Below are 23,359 nucleotides of genomic sequence, written 5' to 3'. Positions count from 1 at the left end.
GATAAAAGTAAGATCATTTTCTTTGACAATAGAGTGGTACATGTGGAAAATTAAAACTGATATATTAAAATTAAGTTAATGCAATTTTGTCATATGATGACATGGTTGGAGACCATGGCTGTTATTTGAAAACAAATGTTGTTGGTGTTGAGACAGCAACCAGCAATGTGGTGAAAACTACGACCATCATTTGTTGGACGAAAACTATGAAAACAAATACTCCAGACCGACATTTCATGATAACTAATCAATAAAAAAATTCACCACACATTCTAATGAAAGCATGAAAGCCGTCTGACGAATTGTAACGATTCGAAACCAGTAATGGTACCTTTTGAACAAAGGAACTTAAAATAAATTTGTGGCTGGTTGCTGTCTTAACACCATCAAAATTAAGTTATATTGATTCAGAACAGCAAGTATGTAAGAAAGAAAAGGAATAACAGAAAATTAATAAAATATATCTTGTAAATGTTTTAATGAATAAGGCCTAATTAAGGGTGCAAAATGATATTATCTCGACCATTAGAGTAGTTACTGTAGTCAATATATAATTAACTGGATGTGTAAAAGTGTGAAAAAGAAGAAAAATCCTCCCTTATTTATACTCAGTGGAATCTGTCGATACATTGAGCACTATGTAACCGCTGTGAAAATAAGTGGGCAAAAACGATGTTCAGGTTAATGTAAAGATGAAACTACTGTAAATAAAATTAAAGCTTTTATACGAAGCCATAAGTCAGATCAGTGTAGACTGAGTCGAGAATTTTTTGTATAAAGAATATCATAAATAAAATAGAAAGAAACACTCCACATGGGAAAAATATATTAAAAACAAAGATTCCATGACTTACCAAATGGGAAAGCACTGGTAGATAGGCACAATAAAAAACACACAAACACACACACAAAATTTCGAGCTTTCGCAACTCCAGTTGCTTCGTCAGGAAAGAGGGAAGGAGAGGGAAAGATGAAAGGATGTGGGTTTTAAGGGAGAGGGTAAGGAGTCATTCCAATCCCAGGAGCGGAAAGACTTACCTTAGGGGGAAAAAAGGACAGGCGCGCGCGCGCGCGCGCACTCACGCACGCACGCACGCACACACACATATATATCTCCATCCACACATATACAGACACAAGCAGACATATTTAAAGACAAAGAGTTTGGGCAGATTTGTTTTGTTATAGGTAATCAGATATAGTTAAAAGAAAAGTATAGGGTAGAAACTCAGGAGTACTGGGTACAGTCAAGCATTACATAAAGGAATCTCTTCGAATTGATGTAAGAAAATAAGTGAGAGTAGGTCTGTGTGATTAATTTAGATTATAAGGTGAAGATCACCTGCCTTAGAAGAAGGTAAGAAATGGTGACAGGCAGACTGACCCCTAAGAGTCGGATCTATGACGTGGTTCAGGTACGTTTGTGAGAGAAATGACCTGAATTTTTATGTGAATATGAATTTGGGGGAAGGTATTACAGTATACAGAATGGGGAGTGAAGGTGTCCAATCCATGGTCAGGTGATTTCAGAAAAAGGAGTAACCTGTAGCATATAAATGTACGGAATTCATATGAGGCACATTCATCTTATTAAATAAGGTTGTACAGTATCTACACACAAAAAAAGATAAAGATTTTGTTCATTTTTACCTGGTGAAAATGGTTATAGTAACAACTGGTCACGCTGAGGATGGGGTTTCCAAACTAAGATGTATTTACCAAGCTACAATGGGTGGATAATTTTACATCTCAATATGTACTGATGTGGGTAAATTTGAGAATTTGATCTGTACTGTGATAAAATAATAGCATGTGTCTCCCCAGAAAGAATAATACATAAATATATTTATTATTTTATGCCAAGCATACTGGAATATGTGTAAAGAGCTATTAGTCAAAAGAAATCCAAGAAAATCGTACTATTCATTATGATAATAAAGCAAATAGATGAATCATAATGTGACTCTACATGGGAAACCTGGAATATTTTTTAAAACATGATCAAATATAAATTATGTGCTTTTACAAATGCCTGAATTAATCATGTATACAGCAAGCAATTGTACATGGCATCTTTAACTTGAGCGCAGCGATCAGTAGTGTAACATGGCGTTCTTAGGAATACTCACTCCACTATGAGTGTTCACGATGGCTAAAGATGACTGTGATGTTTAATAACTTATTGAGTAGTAAGTGGGAAGCATCAACTGTATGCATTCCTGTCTGTGGTTTGTGCAGATGGAGTATGAGCAGTAACTGCAAAGGGCAGTGGCAAACTGTGACGTGAGGTAGAACGAGTCACTTGCTGTACAGGTTCATTTGTGCTTTGGTGCAAACACTTGGTGGTGTCCTGAACTGTGATTAACAGGGCCACTGACAATGCCAGTGGGTACCTACGAACAAATGAAGGATGGAATCACGGAAATGGTGTATGAGTTGAGAGTTGCACAGTTTATATATTAATCTGATGTTGATTTATAAAGCTTTTTGTGAAGTACTGAGTTGAAGAGTTAAAATACAAAGAGCTTTTATGGAAGAGATGAATTCATTTAGCAGATCAGAATAGTTAATACTCTGTTACAACACCACCCTGCCACAAAATGAAATGCATATGAAGCAGTTCTCACACATTAGCCAGACCACACAAACAATCAAGAAAGGCAAATGTATATATGCAAGATTTATTAACAGAAACTTTTATTGAAAGAGTGAAAAATCTAATGTGACTGCTAATGATGTGATGATGATTTGAAGTGAGGGGCGCTCAACATCATGGTCATCAGTGCCCTGACAAAAAGCCAGCATGCCAATTCATGGGTGGGGGCAAGGCTGTTCTGCATGTGGAGCAGTTTAAAATATACTAAAGTCTGCCTCCATTCCCCACCAATTTAGGGACGAGGACTGACACTTCACAAAATTTCACCACTCTTGTAGCACTAGAATCAGTATTGGTGAGGACGGTGGGCAACTCTCCATCGAGACTGAAGGCTGCCCTAATATCAGTATATAGGAAACACATTGCCAAAATATGCTGAACTGAAAGTGGTACACCACAAACTTCACAGAGTGGTGGATCTCCCACCGGGCAAGGAAGCCACGAGTTGAAAGGGCTATGTTTGATGTGCAGCCTGGTAAGCAGAACCTCCTTCCAGTAGTGAGGCTGACATGAAGTCTGCCATTTCTGTGTGGTCAATTTGAGCAACCGCAATTTGTTTTCTGTCACCTGCAATCATTCCAGTCACCCACTGAAGCATGATGTGTCTACTAGAAAAGGAGATGATGGTGTGAAACGGGATGGGATAGCGACAGACAACACCAACCCAACATGTTTCCTCGGCTGCTTTGTCAGCCATGTCGTTTCCTTGTATCCCGATGTGGATACCCAGCAGAAGATCACCTCTTTCCTACTGTGTTGGAGCCACTATCAGGAGTCATGGATGAGCTGAATCAAGTGGTCTACTGCATACATTGGGTGACATGCTTGCACTGCAATAAGCGAGTCAGAACAGACAAGAAACATTGTACAGTGATGTCTGTGAATTCTCTTCAAGTGCCAATGTAATGCCATATAGAACCACATCACATTATAATTTGTAAATTGTTGCGGAAGACACACTTTGAAAGCTCTAACATGGAAAACAGCAGAACAAACAACGACACTCTCTTGCTGTGATCCATCTGTATAAACAACAATAAAACTGTAGTACATACTTAAAATAGATGAAAACGAAGTTTTAAAAACTTAATCTGGAGTACAAGTTTTCACATATTGTATCAAGCTTAAAATCACTTTGGGCCTCTGAAGACACCAAGGCGTCAATGCATTCCATCCCTGGCTGTGTATTGGAGGTCTGATAGATGCAGATCCTTGAGACAGTCAGTAGCATGTGTCCCAAATGGCTTGGTCGCATGGGGCTGAATCCTGAACAGCCGTTAAAAGTTGGGAAGGATGACTGCACTAAATGTGAATGATTGAGGTGACGCTGAGATTTTCAGTGCCTGTCGAGCCACAAGGATTGTCACCAAATCCACAGTGGCGGTTCATCAGCCTCTGCACACAGAGACTGAATTGGGCTGGACCAAAAGGCTCTAGTCAATATCCCAATGCGCTCATGGTGGACAGCATCTAAAATCTTGAGGTAGGAAATGTGGGCTGATCCACACACCACGCTGCCATAACATAAACATGATCGAACAAATGCCCTATAAAACTGCATGAGGTGGGACCTGTCAGACCCCCAGACATTTCCGCTAAGGCATTTCAAAATATTCAATGACTGGAAGCCCTTTGTTTGTAGGTCTTTGAGGTGTGGGAACCAAGTTAATTTCGAACAAAATAATAAACTCAAAAAGAGCACAGTTTCTTGAAAATGTAAAATATTGTCCCCCACTCTGAGCACTGGTTGGTTAAAACTGACACATGTAGTCTTCTCAGGTGAGAACCGAAAACCAGTTGTCCTGTCCCACATTTCCAGCCTCCTACTTATCGTCATTATAAGATTGGAATAAGAGTAGAAGATTGCGATGTCATCAACAAAGAGCATTGGACAGGCCTCCTGGCTGGACCGCGGAGGAAGTCTATTGATAGTGGTGGCAAACAATGAGACACAGACTACACTGTCCCCCTGCCAATGCAATATCAAAAATGCCGGTCCTTGAGAAAGGATTGGATAAGAAGTGGCTGGTGTACACGTAGTCCCCATTCATGAAGATGGCGAAGGATGTTGACCTCCAAATAGTGCCATACGCTGCTTCGAGGTAAAAAAAAAAACAACTCACAAACCAAATGGTAACAATGTAAGGATGACTCCTGTCACACTGCCTCCAGCAGAATTAAGTTGTCAAGGGTGGAACGGTAGCACCTGACACTGCACTGGGAGCAGCTCAAGTGACCTCGGGATTCAAGCAGCCAGACGAGGTGGCAGTTGACCATGCATTCAAGAGTCTTACCCTACAATGGTAAGGGCTAAACTCTGGTAACTGTTAGGGAAATTATGGTCCTTGCCCAGTTTCCATAATGGAATTAATATTGCCTCCGTCCAAGTCATGGAGTACTGTTCATCAACCACATCAGATTGAAACAAGAGAGGAGCTGTCCTTTCACTTCAGGGCACAGATGATGAAGCATGGCACAAGGGATCTCATCAGGTCCTGGAGCAGTGTCTGGCCACAGACAGAGGTGGACCAGTTCCCACACAGAGAATGGAAGGTTGTAGACTTCCGCATTATGTGAGAAGAAATGGAGCATCCTCATCTCCACAGTCCTATGGAACACCTGAAAGTGGAACTTGTCTGGATGATGCAGAGACAGTAAAAAAGTGTTCAGCTTAAATCTGAGACATATATTCTGGTGCGTCCAAGCAGACCCCGTTACTTGACAATGCCATAAGAGGACATGTAGTGTTCTTGCCTGAAATCCGCCTTATTGATTCCCAAACTTGTGCAGTGGAAATGGACCGATTAACGGATGTTGTGAATTCCTTCCCTCTTCCGTTCTTTTATCACTCACCTTGCTTGTGCTCTCGCAGATCTGAAGACATGAAGGTTTTCTGTAGTTGGATGGTCCACAGAGCTAGCTCTGATTCCCAACTGACAGTTGTCATTCCATCAAGGTACAGACTGTTGTCTGAGGTGATCAATACACCGGGCATGGACTTGGTGGCAGCCTGCGGAATCTCACAAGTGATATGGGCCACTGTCTCCTTTGCAGAATTCTTTTATTCAATACAAGCCTGTTGACTGTACTATAACCAATATGGCCTTTGTATCATCCATCTTCATGATCTCCTGTCAGCCACCATCCAAGTCGGCAGACAGATCCACACTGGGAAGTGGTCACTAGAATGTAAATCTGTAGCCACTTCCCACTGAACTAAGTCTGCAATAGCTGGGGAACAAAAACAAAGGTCAATGGCTGAAAAAGATCCTGTAGCTTTGGAAAGGGGTAACATCTAACACGAGTTCAGAAGGCAGATATTCTCAGAATGGACAAGTCGCTTGATCATTCGACCCCTGGAGCAAGTGATAGCCGAGCCTCACAGTACATTGTGTGAAACCATAGATACACTGAAAAGTGCATGTACTCTTACTTCAATCTGTGGCCTCTGTTCGTGTGGAGGCATCACACTTGGCAACTGGCTTCTTAAGGAATGATGCGAACGAAGTAGCAAAAACCGAAGGCTGCATAGCTTTTAAAGCTTTTTTAGCTTCACTATAGGATATGCGTCTCTTAAATGTCAACTGCTGAATTTTCCTTTTCTCATTGTAAACCTCACACTTTCTGCTCCACACTGGGTTCACCCAGTGTGAGGTTAACAATGAGAAAAGGAAAATTCAGGAGGAATTCTACAAGAATTTCCAGGTTTGTGAGCTCATCTTCCCTAATTAGAATAAATGTTACAGATTTTTCCAATCTGCCATTGACTCTCCTCACATAATTCTGTACTTCTGTGATGCCCACATTTTTCCATTCTTCATGTAATTCCACAAGGCCTATCTCCATTATATCAGAGCAGGTATCCAAGCCTTTACTAAAGTTAAGGGTGCTAGGCAACTCTGCCTCGACTGGGTCACCTAAGCCTAGAAGCCTAGATACTTGGTTTGAATCAGCAGTTTCAACTAGAAGTGATCCATTGGGAAAGTCATTTGGTACTTTTTAGGGACCCAGCAATAACTTCCAGTGCCTTGTGAATAAAGAGGGGGTAGACTTTCTCAAAGGTCCCCCCCCCCCCCCCCCCCAACCCTGTTCTCTTTATTACAATGAAAGTGTTATGGCACACTAATGCCCTGTTACTATGACTCAGACTTCTTTTCAGGGGGACTGACCAACCAAGCTCTCTCTGATGAGTGGGAGTAGGTACTACCTGACCGTACATCCATCCCATCAGTAGTAGTAGTTTAATGAGACTGTTCCGTAAGGATCCCATGTGAACTATGGAAACAACCATTGGCCCAGGCAGACCCCTGTATGCCTCAGCAAACCTTATACAACTAGGGGCAGTAGATGTCTCAAAGGTTACCGGCTAGAGACTGTTTTACCTCAACAGCCTTCACCTCATCACCACGTAGCATGCTTTGAGGTTGAGGGCTTTTTATAGAGGTATGTACCTACCTCACGGCCCAGGAGGTGAAGCCAAGGCCCCTGTTCTCTGAGCCACACTACATTTCACTGCCGCATCACAACGTGGCCACTGAAGCTTGCCTGGAGCTTACGATAACAGAGGACTTATGGCACTTACCATTCCCCAGCTCAGGAACACGGGGTTGCCAAGTCCGTACTCAGCAACCAAATCCCGATTCTGATTCCTGGGGCAGAAAGAGAGCAGAGAGGGGGGGGGGGGGGGGGGGGGTTGTAATTCAACTGCGACATATCATCACACATGCCTGTATAATGTGCTTTACATTGTACATGATGGTGTGAGCTGTACCATGACTGATGCCCAACATGAGCTGAATGTCTTCCGCCGTCCATTTCTGACAGCACCATCTGGCACAGAAATAACAGAAGAGGTAATGACACGAGCCTGTCCTGGGTGAATGTTGTTTTCAAATGACACCCGATTTTCTCAAAATAATTTATTCCATGCAAAGACATCAGTGTGTGACACACTGTGTTCACCCCAAACAGCAGGCATTCAGGCATGAAGTTTACTTCTTGACAATCCTTATGCAGTCAGAAACTGCATTACACCTTGCCATTTCTCTTACCCAGCCTTCATAATGAAGTCTGACGCACCCACGACTTGTTGATATCATGTCAAAACATCTGACACACAAATGGCACAGCAATGAATGTTCACACTGTTCTACCCTGATCTCCAACAGAGGGTACTTCTATAAACTCGCCTATCTACTTTACTTATGTCTGCACCATGGTTGTTATATAGTCTGTCTGGTTTTCATTTGACTGTCCCTTATAAATGTTGTGTTTCTTAATGGCAAAGTCATAGTTAGGTTATGCATTTCAGATAAGGGTGGATGCCGAGCTATTTGAGACACTAGTAGCAGCAACTGTGTTATGCTGTAGCAAAGATACTTGAATTGCTGTAGCCACTGATTCTAATTTACTGTTTGTTGAAAATTTGGTTAGGCTGATTCTTTTCGATTATTTTCTAGTGAAGGAAATTACTTCTTTTGGTAAAATTAAATAATAACATTATGCAATATGGATACTGCTGAGCAGATAGGTAAGGTAATTAGAACATTAACCAATACGACTGTGATAAATTTGGCAGGACTGTGAAAGGTATTGCTAATGGAAGTAGTTAACATGAGTGAAACCCAAGAAGCTATAGAAGTCATAAAATGAACTGTCAGTGAACGTAGGACCCACTTTAGAACAGAATATACAGATAAAAGCAATTGAGGAAATACTATCATCAAAATATGAGGAGCTTGAACAAAGTTTAGTAAATAAAACATTTAAGAAAACAAACTGCAATAGAGATGAATCTGACATGTGCAGAACAAAAATGACAGGCTGTTCTTGAAAATGGAATGATTCAGTATTCAGGTAAGGGCACAGAGAATGAGAGAAAAATTCTCCACTTGGAAAAAGGCAAAAACCAAAAATGTACACAACGATTTTCAGGAGGAGCTGGAAGATTACAATGTGAGAGTGGATTAGCATGTTACAGAAGTTATCACAACACAAACAGGTGCACTTGAAAATAAGAGAGTGGAACACGTGTGTGAAATATCAAAGAAAACATATGATTCACAATCCCTTTGGCAACGAAGTGAAAAGTGACAGAAATGCAGTCACTACTGTCATGGACAATGCAAAATAGAATGTCAGTGGAATTAATGCCCAAGTGAAAGAAATAGGTGTCATAACATGAAAAGTCAATGACTCTAAGATGGTAAGCAGTACTGAGGTATGTACAGAGTGGTGCAAAAAATGTACACACTTTTTAAGTGTCCGTAATTCCCAAATTGACAGAATTGTCTCATTTTTGGTAGTTTAACAATTTAATGACCTGGTTCTTGTCATATAGGTGTTCTTTTGTTTTGTTATACGTAGATGGTGTTTTGTTCTGTTATGGTATGTTATAGCTGCCACATAGGAGGTGCACTGTTTTGTTTTGTTACGTGATAGTCACCACATAAGTATTGTTTTGTTAGTTGACAATCAGCACATAAGCATTCTTTTGCTTTGTTTTCAGTTATGAGAGCAAGCATGGCTGGTGCAGGACAGGCATTTGATGAAAAGAAGGCAGTTTTGAAATGGTACATTAAGTATGAAAACATTAATAATGATGATGCTTTTTGTGGATATAGGTTGCTCAACAGCATGGTCATCAGCAGCCTTAAAAAGAGCCAGCATGCCATTCTTGGGATGGGTGTGAGGCGAAGACTGTCCCAACAAGCGGAGTTTTTTTATAATGGATTAAAGTCCACCTCCCCTCTCCAGCACTTTAGGGATGAGGTCTGACAGATCACAAAATTTCAAAACCAGTGAGAGACTGGTGTCAGTGTCGGTGAGGATGATAGGCAGATCTCTGGACAAATGTAAGTATATAAAAGACACACTGTCAAGACATGCCAAACTATAAGTGGTACAACACAAATTACAGAGTGGTGGGTCCCCTGCCACAGGCGGAAACCCTGTGTTATAAAAGGGCTATGTCTTATATGCAGTCTGGTGAGCAACACCTTCTTCCACCAGTGTGCCTGGCATGAAGTTGCCATGCCTGTGTAGTGGATTTGACTGACACATTTTGCATTCTGCCATCTCCAACCATTCAGTCTCCCACTGACACATGATTATTCTTTCAGATAATGAGATGACGGCATGTCAGGGGTGGCAAATCGAGGTATAACACCATCCCATTCGCTGCTTTGGCTGCTCTGCTAGCCGTGTCGACTTCATCATTTCTCAGTATCCCAGTCGTTTCAGTTACTCATCAAAGGACTGTTTCCTGGCCCCAGTGTTGATGCTGCAGTAAGGTACCATGGAGAACTGGGTTACCTGGTCTACAGGATGGATACATTTGGTGGACTGCCTGTAGTGTACTGAGTGAGTCAGAACAGATATGAAACCTTGTACTGTGATGCCTCTTAACCCATTCCAGAGCCGCCATAATGCCGTATAATTTCGTACCATAATTTGTAAACTGTTGCAGAAGGCGCATTTGGAAAATGCTACAAAGAAAAACAGCTGAACAACTGTTTAACAATGATAAAATTGTGATATATACTTAAAATTGAAGAAAACATAGTTGGGAAAATGTAATCTGGAGTACAAGGTTTTTTGTACTTTGTCAGCCTTAAAATCGCTTTGGGCTCTGAAGATGCAAAGAAGGTGATTTGTTCCATCCCTAGTTGTGTATTTGGAGGTCTGATGTACACAGATCTGTGATACAGCTGGTAGCATATATTCCAAATGGCTTGGTAACATAGGGACTATTTCTGAACAGTTGCACAAAGTTGGAGCGGACCATCATACCAAATGCCACTCACTGACGCAACACTGACATTTTCAGGGCCTGTCAAGCACGGAGGAGGTGCTACCGAATCTGGAGTGGTGATTCACCAGCCTTTGCACTGACTGTCAACTGATCTGGGCTGGTCTGAAACACCCCAGTCGATATTCAAATGTCCTCATGGTTAACAACATCTAACATCTTGACGTAAGATATACGGGCTCGTCTACAAACCATGATGCCATCGGCTAACCATGATGTGACAACTGCCCCATGAAACTGGGGAAGGCAGGACCTGTCTGCTACCTATGTCTTTCTGCTGAGGCATTCCGAAATATTCAATAATTTGAAGTTGTTTGTTCACAGATCTGTTACAGTCCAATCAATGAAGGAAAATTAGAGGAAAAAATTCATTTAGTCACAAGTAACATTAAAAATCCTAACTGATGGGATGTCATCAATGTCATCAGCATGGGGGGGGGATATTTCCAGGTCTTTTTCAAATTTTTTCTTTAATATATCTAACATCATGGCTTCTAGGGAAAATGTTTCCCTGAACAAAATTAAAATCATTAAATTTCCTAAAAAAAGGCCCTATTCATTTATTGTCTAGGACTAATAATTTCCCTGTTGTAGGGGATGGAAAAGCTGCACATTATTAAAAATAGTGTTTTAACGGTATAAAACTAGCGTATATTGTTAAATAACTTGGATTAAGAACAAATATTTAAATGTTTGTACCACATCTAATTGCACCAGAACCATATTGTTGTGTGGTTGTAACAGATTGTAAAGGAGGGAGTGGAGGTTAGAAGTGTGAGAGAAGTTAGGCCACTAGATTGTGGTCATGTACTTCCTGCTTTCATAAGTCTGCAAAACAAAGAGTGAGTAGAGAATTCCCCATTCTTTTTCCGCACTATGTCACAAAAAATCAAACACAGGGTGTTTCACAAAGTTAGACTGATCCTTCCACAGCACACCTTATGAATTACTGGTGGCACAGCATGCAGGCATGCCTGGGGTTGTTTATTTTCCAGTGCATTAAGACTACATGGATACACATACAAATTATTAATAATACCAACATCAAAACACATGTGGACAGAATCTGTGTAATCCATAATGCTTGTGGGAAATTGATTGTCATCTAGTACAGTAGCTATAGTGTTCTTCTGGGAAACGAAACATCCCCTCCAAGAGTGCTGCTAGTTTTACAATATGCTGTCAATGACAGACAGCAGTGAGATACCATATTTACCAATCCAGTCCCTTTCCCGGCAATATTACATAGGTCACTGAAATCATCACTTACAGATTAAGCACTTTTCAGCCTTTATTTATTGGAACACATTTCACATAGTTTGCAGTCTGCCACCTCCAACCAATCAGTCTCCCACTGACACATGATTCTTCTTTCAGATAATGAGATGACAGCATGTGAGGGGATGGCACAACTGCAAATAAGTACTCATCTAACAAACTGAAAAAAAAAACCACCACCATATAAACACAAGCCCAATGAAATTACTTTGCCTACTCAACAGGAAATGCTGGGGAGATATAGCCCATTTGTAAACTAAAATGCAAGCAATTATCATCATGGGAAAAGCTGCCTTTCCCTGAAGAACACTACTTCTGCGCGTACTGGATGACTAAGATTAAATTTCTCCAGTAGCAGTGTGGAACAGAATGCCGAGAATCACACAGAATCTTTCCACACACTTTTCTTGCATTTTTATTATTAGCAATGTAAAACAGAGTGCAGAGATTTACACACAATCTGTCCATGTGTTTTTCTTGTGTTTGTATTATTAGTACTCACATTTGTATTCAATACAGTGTTAACAATTTTCCTGAAATTCACCTTACTATGCCCCAAATTTCTGCAGTGGAAGTAGACTGATTAACAGAAGTCATGAATTTCTTCCGAAGTTCCTCCTCTGTTCTTTTATCACTTGCCTTGCCTGTGCTCCTGCAGCCTGAATACATGAAGGTTTTCTGTAGTTGGATGGTGTTTTAACTCACCACAAAGCTGTACACCTGGCTCTGACTACCAAGCAATATTCATTCCACCAAGGGACAGGCTGTCATCTAAGGTGGTTACTAGACGGGGGAAAGGAAACAGCAGTAGATTGTTGGACACACAGGTGAGATGGTTCACCACCTCCTGAGTACATTCCTGTTATTTGAAGATGGCCTGCTGCCTGGATAGCAAGCAATGCCCTTTGAAGCACCCATCTCCATAGTCTCCTCTATACCACTGTTTGCACCAGCAGGCATATCCACACTGGAATAAAAATCTGTGGTCACTTTCCATTGAACTGAATCAGCAACAGCATGGGGGAGGGGGGCGGGGGGCAAAATCAAGGTTAATGGCTGAAGATGACTCTGTAGCTGCACAAAAGTGTGACGTTTGTTTTAAAAAATGTGCCAAAGGCACATACACACTAAAAGGATGAAGTGCTTGACAGTTCGACCCCTGGAGGAAGTGGTAGCCAAGCCCTGTGTACACTGAACTCATCCATGCAGAGGAATAGGTGGGGGAAATGACCAGAAGAGCTCTGTCGGTGTGTTTGCATCCACAGCTCATAAGGTGGAAGACATAAAGAATTGTGATCCTAACTGGTGTGAGAACTTCCACTGCAACTGCTTGTTTGGCTGAGGTAATGGGTGGGAAAGGAGTGGCGTCTGTCATCAATGAAAACAGTCTCCCACATTTAGCCCTGTCTCCAATAAGACCGTCTTTCCCGAGTGGTAGCCCCATAACTTAGCCCCTGGGTGATGGGCATCTACTCCTTGGCATACATGGGGAGTTAAGGGCACAGGCACCAACAGAGCGATCCCTGTGCAGCCAGGGGGCTACAACCAACAGGCGGCCCCACCACAACGGACTGGCTACCATGCTGGATATGAGATGTAAAGAATTTCATGGTCATCGTTGGCGCAGAAAACAACACTGCATTGTGGGTGGAGGAAAACGAATCCAGGAAGGTGTCCTCACCCAAGAGATGGAGGGTGAGTGGGACTGCAATGCCACCACAAGAAAGTGGGCTAAGGATCTCAATGAGCGATGGACGTGATGCACCATGTAAGGCGCCCTTCCCCAATAGGCTCGCTCTTTGGGAAATTTTTGAAAAATGGAGGTCAAACCCTACAGGGGACCATCACATAATGGCTGAAAGGTGTGACTCCTTTTAGTCGCCTCTTACAACAGACAGAAATACCTCAAGCCTATTCTAATCCCTGGGCCCAGAGGGGAAAGGAGGCAGGGACAGGTTAGACTGTGTGAAATTCACTCAGAAAGCAGGGATCATATGTGCCAGTTTTGTGATGCCAAGAAATTCAGCAGACAAATACCAGGAATGTTCTAGAAAGTTTCAGAGTTTTCTTTAGTGTTCTCAGATATTTATTAATGATTTGGAATGTTGTCAGTGGTCTGTAAAGAAATGAATAAATGAGGGACAGAGTACTTTATTTCAAATTTTTATACTGTTGAATACTGAAGTGGATTTAAGAGTACTGTTTATTTTTTGGCATTTGAAAGTAATTTTGAGAGTGAAATTATATTTTTATATTTTTTTAAATGTTCATTTTTACTATGTTCTTAAGTGATTGCATGATCTCAGAAAACATTTGAAAATATAGACCAGGCGAAGCAGGTCTATTTGAGTTAAATACTAAATAAATCCGACAGATGGCCACTATGGCAGTATAAGGGGCATTCAAATGACACCAGGTCACTAGCATAAAGTGATGGTAATGATTTTATGAACTCAAAAACTTAGTTATATACAGTACTCATACTCAAAAATAGTCACCAAAACTGTTAGCACATTTATCCCACTGTCAAACTAGCTGGTCGATTCTGTCCTTGAAGAAGCTACGTAGGCTGCTGTCGGATCCAGGCCTGGACCCAGTTACACATTTCGTCGTCCGTTGCAAATCGATGTCCATGAATAGCTTGCTTTAGAGGTCTAAACACATGGAAGTCACATGGTAAAAGGTCGGGACTGTAAGGTGGATCTTCCAGCGTTTCCCACCGAAACTGCTGCAATGTCATCTTCATCGCATTGACCATGTGTGGGCGGGTATTATCATGCAGGAGGATAATGCCACTGGACATGATGTCTCGCGTTTCGACTTGATGGCTCGTCTAAGCTTGTGTAAAGTGGCTTGATAATGCTGGACATTGATGGTCATTCCCCTCCAGGAACTCGACAAGCAATGGGCCCTTGTGCCCAAAAAAGAATGACGTCGTGACCTTACCAGAACTGGTGAGCACAGCCTTTAATTTCTTTGGAAGTGGTGAAGTTGCACGTTTCCACTGCTTTCTCTGATGCTTTCTTTCTGGTTCAAAATGGTGACACCATGTTTCGTCACATGTGACAATATGCGACAGAAAGCCGTATTCCTCCTCATGATAACGTTGCAGATGATTCAAAGACAGCACCATTCAAGTATTGTGCTGTTCGGCGGTCAACTGGTGGGGAACCCACTGCACACAGATTTTTCGATAGTTCAAGTGTTGATGCATTATGGTGAAGGCAGTGCACACACTAATACCCAGTAATCAATGGATCTTGTCCACAGTGATTCTGCAAAAGCATTGCACACTGCAGATTCCAGATGAATCAGTTGGTCTGTGATGGGCTGTAACACTCAAAAGGTACTTTGAAATTGTGATAAATGTCTTCTGACTTCCAGGCACCAATAGTCGTTTGTTGACCATTCTTCTTAAAAATGGACACAGCCCATTAGTTAAAGAGATTATTCAAAAATTAGTCAAAATCTGCGGATCTTTTCCTGGTCAAGGATAGCAATAACAACACTTTCCTGCCACTTAGGGGCTGGGAAATAATTCCGCCATCCCCTCCAAATCCAACCGAAAAACCCAAGAATGTTTTTTATGCTGTTGTTGCTACAGCAGTTAAGCATTTGATTACAGATTTTATCAGATCCAGTGGCTGTGTTGTGCCAGTCTGCTTAAGTGCTGTGAAATTCTCATTCACTAAATGGAACACTGTATGACACAATGTCTTGTGCGAGAAGGGTAAGTATTTTTACTCCGCCAGGCATTTCCAGGTCAGGAAATTAGAATCGCAGTTATTGCACGCAGACACTTTGGCAAAGTGGGCCGTGAAACATTCAGCAATGACTAAAGAATCAGTACAGATGTTGAAACTGATACATACTGTTCCAACACATGTGCTTGCTCCTTTTTATAAAAAAACCATGCCTTTGCTTGAAGTCTCTTGAAAGCTATTAAGTGCCAGCAGAAGGATGGTGTCTACATTGCTGTTGAGTCGTTTGAAACCCTCCAATAGCTGCAGCTATTTCTTCAGACCACTACGCCATAGGTTACCAGCTAGAAGGGCCCAAGAATAGGGTATTGTTGCTCCCACAATGTGTACAATCACGTCAGTAGTGCCTTGTACCACTCCTTTGATATCATTCTATTTACTGGTTTCAATTTTTTTTTTGCTTTAGTTATGACAGTGACAAATGTTCCATTCGTCAGCAGTTTGAGAAGGAGAGACTAACAGGAAAGTGGTCACTGTTGTAGAGGTCGCTATGAATGAACCACCGGATCAAGGGCAAGATGCTTGGGTTGTAGACAGTAGGGTACATGGCTGAGTATGTTCCATGGCCCATACTGAAATGTGTTACAGCTTTATGAGGCCTGTCTAAAACGTATCCAACCTTTGGCCATAAAAAATATTTCCAATACCTGATGGGGGTTGGGACCCTAATCCCCTTCAAACTAGGCCCCTTGTGCTTGCACACACTTAGCCCACCAATCCTTCTACCAATGGAAACACCTTTGGAAGTCTTCTTTTGGAATGGTGTTCAGCTCCATCGGCGTGTTTCACATTATCTCTTCTCTAATCTCGAAATGGGATCCTTTCAGTGATGTCTTCAATTTTGGAAACAACCAGAAGTCGCAAGGTGCCATGTCTGGAGAGGTGGGAGGTTGGCAAATGGCTGTAATTCCATGTTTGACCAAGAAATTTTGGATCAAGTGGGATGAATGTGCAGGGGCATTGTCAGGATGCAGTTGCCAGTTTTTCGCTGAACTGTGTCATGGAGTCGCCAGAGAATATCTTGATAGTATTCCTTTTCCACTGTTTGTACTTCCGGTGTGTATTCGTGATGCACAATTCCACGGACATCAAAGAAGGTAGTCAGCGTCATCTTGATTTTGCTTCGCACCTGCCACACTTTCTTCAGCCTTGGAGACTTGGGATGCTTCCATTGCGACGACTGTCTTTGTTTCTGGATCGTACCCGTACACCCATGATTCAGCTCCAGTTATCACAGTGTTCAGAAACCCAGGATCAGTGTTGATGGTGTCCAGAATTTCCTGTGAAGTGTCAAAATGGAGGTCTTTTTGTTACGGCGACAACAACTCAGGCACAAATTTCGCAGCCACTTGGTGCATGTTCGAATCATCACGCAAAATTGCATGTGCAGATTCTTTACGCACTCTTGAGCAATCTTCCACATTGTCAAACAACGATCTGCCATTGCCAAATTTTGCACCCTCTCAACAACAGCTGCACTCTGAGCAGTTTGGGGCCTGCCAGAATGCTGGTCACTCTTCGCTGACGTGTGGCCATTTTTGAATCGGTTGAGCCACTCCTTAATTTGTGTTACACCTATCTTATCTTCTCCAAACACATGCTGAATCTTATGAACTGTTTTGCTTTGAGTATCACCAAGATTTTGACAAAATTTGATGCAGCAGCTTTTCTCAACATGTTCAGTGATCTTGAGAGAATCGGTAATCTCATGAACATGTTGCGTAGCACCTCACTCAGCAACAGACAGGTAGCAGCTGATGCGCTGGAAGGAGGGGACAAAATTCATGTATACACATAAAGGTCTCATCCTTTACGGTGTACAGTGGCACCACGCTGTCATCTATTTTGTGAGGGAAAATCAAAGGTCGGATACTTTTTAGACAGACCTCTTAGTGTTAAGAATGCATACTTCAAGTTCTGAAAGTAGCTGTTCTACTGCTTAATCCCTGCCATATGTTTTTTCAGTGTGCTACAGAGGATTGTGGGCATTGGCCCCCTCCCTCAGTAGGAGGAAGGTGGAAGCAGATGTTCCACTAGCTTCATAAGCTCTTGAAATAGTATATATCTGTCTGGGGGCAGGTAGATATGATATTACATATTGTTACCCTAACTGATACCTGCAGCTTCCAAGGTATCAGAGAATATGAGCATGCGGACTTCTGAGGCCCTCTCACCATTACAGTAGGGTTTGTAGCTTTTAAGACTAATGGGTTGGGTTTCTGAGTACCATGCCATGCCATCTATAAAGTAAATAACCATAGCTACAAAGAAACTATCAAGTAAGTAACCTTTAACTGATGGAGTTGGGCCAGGTGGCAATGGTAGCCGTTATGGTTCCATTGAAGGACCTGTCAGACTAGAATATGCGAAAGCGGCAAAGGAGAAACGAAAGTACGAATAACTTTGCTGCAGAGTTGCGTTCCATCTGAATGTTACTCTTCATTGGTATTCCTAGGCTCGACCTCTGGGAGGATGGGGGCTGGATCCACTGGAGCAGTCAAATTTGGTTTATCTTCTGACTTTTTGCTTCTTGTCTCTGTGAGTTTTCAACCCACCCAGATAGACATGCATGTTTACATGCTACTTCCAGGACAGGCAGGTGTACCTGCACTGGATCAAATCCACTGAGTGGATTAATATCAAAGGTCAGCATGCCGGCCAGCCTGGATGTGGTTTTTAGTCTGTTCTCCACATCCCACAAGGTGAATAATGAGTTGGTACCCAAGTTACACCTTAGTTACACAATTTGCCATCATATGGAAAACTTTCTATCATTTTCATATGAGTGACACTACATGCAGACAGTGGGGTACACATATTGCATATAAGTGCAATAACAGCAGAACTATGGAAAAAGTGTATTAAACATGCCAGGAAAATTGAAGAAAAGTACTGGGAGAAAGATGAACTATCTGAAAATGTCCCTCATATCAAGGAAGTCAGAATCAACATGAATGACAGCATTTCTGATTCATAAGAACATTACAATTGTTCAGATGAAGAATATTGGTAGATACAGTTAGTTTAAAAATATGTAAATAGCTCTTGTTAAAGTTGCACAGTATGACACTTGTAAATGGAAGCAAATCATTTTTAAACATGCCATTGGAGGTTCAATGATGGCAAATGAATTTTTATACGACAAAATATAATCAAGGTCTGAAACTGAAAATAACGGATTTTTATACAACAAAACAGAATCATGGTCTGTGTAAAATTATTTCTGTGTTCCTTCCAAGTCACAACTCTTATGCCTGATTGTGGCAACATAGCATACGATTCTGATACCATGTGCGCGCACACGCAGGCGCGCTCAAGCGGAAGGCCCAATCCGTTAGAGATACTTGCAGAAATGGCCCACTCTTTTGGCCCATTGTGGAAGTCCACTTGGGGCCAGCTATTTGTGTGTGACAGACACCATGTTGATGAAATGAGACCACAGTGATCAACCCATGCAACAGATAACTTGTGCAAATACTCTGAGAATCAATACTAATGAGCATAGGTAGCAACTCACTGTATAAAACACACACACACACACACACACACACACACACACACACTCACTCACTCACTCACTCACTCACTCGCACCGGCAGCTGCTAGGCTAATGGCAAGAAGTGGTGGCAGCACTGACTGTGAATTGAGGGGAGTGGTAGGAAGGGGAGAAGCACTAAGAATGAGGGTATAGGAAGCAGCGCATGTACTCAGCTGTGCCCAGACAGTGACAATGCATGACATCTCAGTGAACAAACTATTTCATCTACTGAGACAAAAACAAGATTTTTCCAGTCTTTTTTGTTAAACTTCCCTGATATGTTTGAAATTCTCTAATATTTGCCAGATTTCTAGAACTTATGGCAACCTTGAAAACATAGCCTCACAATCTGAAGCAACAGAATGATTCAGATTTGTTAACTTTTTTTTTTTTTAAATCATCATTGTGGTAATGCTAAGTTCTGACACAACGCAAATAAGGTAGGAGTAGAGATAACTCCCCAAATAGTACAGGTGTCAAGTCGTGACAGGCACATAACAAGACTGAAAATTTTGTTAGCTTTTAGGAAAGAACCCTTTTTTGCACATTCTGCCCCCCCCCCCCCCCACCCCAAATCATTGTAAAACAGGAAGGGTACAAAATAATTTACTGGTACCGGTATGTGGATGACATAATCTGTCTTGAAGATGAAACAAAAAACAGGATATAAGAGCTATACATTCACATCAACACAGTACACTCACAAATCCACTTCACAATGGAAAAGAAAAAACAAGAAACCAAATTTCCTGGATCTTACAATTATAAGAAACAACCAACATGAATTTTCCATCTACAGAAACTCCACGTACACAAGCGCTGTTACCCATAGCTCCAACGGTGCATAAATATGTCAGCTTCACAAACATGCTCACAGGTTAAACAGAACACCTCTTAAACCAGAAAACTACACACAGGGATTAAATGCAATCAAAGAAATTACTATTGGAAATGACTAAAAAACAGACATCACAAACAAGTTCAACAACAAGGTAAAAATGAAACAACAATAACGGCCACCCATTCAAGAGAACAACCAAAGGATCTGAAAACCCTGAGGCAGAACACAAAGACAACACAGCACACCAAATCATCTCAGGAAACAGAAACAGATGATGCACACTAAAATACAACAATAAAATAGCACATAGAACTGGAAACATATTGAAAACACAACGGATCCCAATAACATTCCAAACAAACAACACGTTCAACAAAGGCTAACACCAGACAAAAGAACCTCTGACAGATTCAGCAATGTTGGAATATACGAACTCATATGTAAGTCCTGTCAGGCCCAATATCTCCGACAAACAAGCAGAAATTTCCGAACAAGGTATACAGAACATATGACAGCCCTAACAAGTGAACGTACACATTACATTTTCACAGAATGAACAAAAATCACAGCCCCACAAATATCAAAAGTGATCATCTCCTGAAACACAGCAACAGTTTACCCCGAAAACTAAGAATAGAAGAAAATTATTACATACAAAAGGGCTACAGTGGAAGAAAAAAACCATAATAAACGAAAACATAACACTTTGCAGCAACACACACTTTACTGCTCTAAGACTAAGACAAAAACATAACACTTTGCAGCAACACACACTTTACTGCTCTAAGACTAACACACACACACACACACACACACACACACACACACACACACACACACACACACACACACACACACACAGAAGTCATCAAAATCCCGCTACAGTTTTCATAACCTTCCCCCAATTATGTAACACATATCTCACAACACATACAAACAGCAAAATGGCGAAATATTTTGCATCACTAACAAGGTGAGAAAGTTATGTTTCTGTGTGTCAAAAAGTAGCTGCAATCCACCCAATGAACTTGAGTTCATAACAAATTATGTGACAACCTAATACACAAGAAAACTGTATCCACACCACAATGACAGGCACTCATACGCTAGCAGATGACATGATGTACGGGGTAGGTGGGGGCAACAAAATAACTCAGAAAATATGCTGGAAAGAGCAGCAACAATTGTGGAAATCATGCAGTGATGTATAATAATTAAGGTATTATGAAATTATGCACAGAAATAATATTTAGAAGAAAACAGTAAACATATTCTATGTAACATTGCCGGAGAACAGTGATCTTTATTTTCATAAAATTATTTGAAAACAGTCTTAATCACAGCCAATGTTAACTTCTGACCGGTTTCGGCCTTTTAATTATGGGCCAACATCAAAAGTTGCACCATCTGGATGACGATGGCGCATGACCCACTGCAGAGGCCTAAGTTACAGTGGGTCAGGGGCCATCGCCGTCATCCAGATGGTGCAAACTCTAATGATGGCCCGTAATTAAAAGGCCGAAACTGGTCAGAAGTTAACATCGGCTGTGATTAAGACTGTTTTCAAATAATTTTATGAAAACAGTACTCGTTTAATAACCTTTAACAACACTTTATAAGTATGACATTTCTGCAGGTTTCACAATCAAAGAATACACTGCAGACGGTGATATTGGTCACAGAAACTAGTCTGGGAGGATAAATAAATAACGAAAGTGTTTTGCATCAAGGCAGACCCACAATCCCATATTGTTGAAAATTTAAAAATTCTGAAGAGCACTTACATTTCTCAAAAAACTATATTTAGACTGTAATTCACTGTATTTAATGAGAAAATGTTATTCTAATGACTGAATATAATACAACATTAATACGCCACTCACAAGCGCTAAGTCCCTTGCGTCAAGTGGGTGAGCAGCAAGCCACCTTTCAGGAGCAGGCACGTCTGCTAAGATAGGTTGTGCTATCTGTTGGATACTCCCAGCACCCACCACTCGCCGTCCACTGCCTGCTGAACCAAGCTGCACTTGCTGCAATCGTTGGGCATATAGTTTGACACGTTCCAAGAACTCGTGCTGTTCAAGAGCATGTGGACCCAGGGCAGAAACGTCAATCACATTCCTAGAAAATTAAAATAACGTGGCTTACAACTGTGCATAACTCAGCAAATGATAACATGTAACACTTACATAAAAACTTCAGAAAAGTAACACCATACAAATAAATTAGGATGATTGTCTGAAGATAGTGTACAATGTGAAATTTGTCAACTTGCAAGTGCTAAAATAAACTGGTGTCGAAAATTAATGCAACAAACTGCTATTTCCCCATCCAGAGTTTAATTCATGATATAATCATAAGAACTGTCAAGAGATGGTAGGTTGGTCGATTTGGGGGAGGGGACCAAACAGCGAGGTCATAGGTCCCATCAGGTTAGCGAAGGATGGGGAAGGAAGTCAGCCATGCCCTTTCAAAGGAACCATCCCGGCATTTGCCCGAAGCGATATAGGGAAATCACGGAAATCTAAATCAGGATGGCCAGATGCGAGTTTGAACCATCGTCCCACCAAATATGAGTCCAGTGTGCTAACCACAGCGCCACATTGCTCGGTGTCAACAGATGTCATTATGACCGTGTCCTGCACGCAAAATGGCATTCCGATCAATGGGCAACCACAGCAAAGACATCAAGGCACCTATCAAGCAGTGTAGTCCCACACCTGCAATTGCTGTGTACGCAGTCGCAGAAGATGCAGTATGGCACAGAGAAGATGCCTACCAACTCTCTGCTGTGGAGGGCCATAGGAAGGATGGAAGCACAAGCATCGCAAACTGATTTGGCCTGATAGCTTAATGTGAATCGTTCTGTTGCTTCTCAGATGAGGCGACAGTTCAGAGAGACCACAACTGCATCCCGGAGACCAAAACAAGACTGACCATGTGTGACATCAGAAAGAGTGGATCATTATTTGACTGTAAGGACACGAAGGTACTGGCTTACTACTGCACTGCAACTGGCATCTGACCTTGCAGCATCCCCTGGACGTGTTATATTGAGGCAAACAGTGCAGGGAAGGCTTCAACAGAGCGGCCTTTATTGTTGGAGACCTGTTGTCTGTTTGCCTCTGGCATGTCTTCACAGAAGGAAAGGTCTAGAGTGGAGCCATCAACATACCACCTGGACGATCAAATGGAGGGCCAATGTTCTTTTCACAGATGAGTCCCAATTTGGTCTGGAGAGTGATTCTCAATGTATTCGCATCTGGAGGGCACATGGAACATGATTTGGGACCCAGACACTGTGGAAAAAGACCGATATCAAGGTGGATTCCTAATGGTGTGGCCAGGGATTATGTTGACCACTCTAACATTCTTCATGAAATTATACGGGCAAATCAGCAAGATTCAACTGCTGTCAGGTACTGTGAGAAGATCTGGGATCTCATGCATGGTGGTTGTGAGGTGTTGTGGGCCC

At 41.7% G+C, this 23,359-nt stretch overlaps 1 protein-coding gene across 1 annotated transcript in view; it reads right to left on the bottom strand.

Moving 5' to 3' along the window:
* LOC126095152 (ragulator complex protein LAMTOR1) overlaps positions 1 to 23,359 on the bottom strand; it is a 46,425-nt gene that overhangs the window by 11,689 nt on the left and 11,377 nt on the right. Inside the window, exon 4 of the mRNA XM_049909877.1 lies at positions 21,768 to 22,005. Within this exon, the coding sequence (XP_049765834.1) occupies positions 21,768 to 22,005 (238 nt within the window). The remainder of the gene's footprint in view (positions 1 to 21,767; positions 22,006 to 23,359) is intronic.

The sequence above is a fragment of the Schistocerca cancellata genome, chromosome 8 (assembly GCF_023864275.1).
Source record: "Schistocerca cancellata isolate TAMUIC-IGC-003103 chromosome 8, iqSchCanc2.1, whole genome shotgun sequence".
NCBI lineage: Eukaryota > Metazoa > Arthropoda > Insecta > Orthoptera > Acrididae > Schistocerca > Schistocerca cancellata.
Note: the sequence above shows the minus strand (reverse complement) of the source record. Positions and strands in the feature narration are given on the sequence as shown.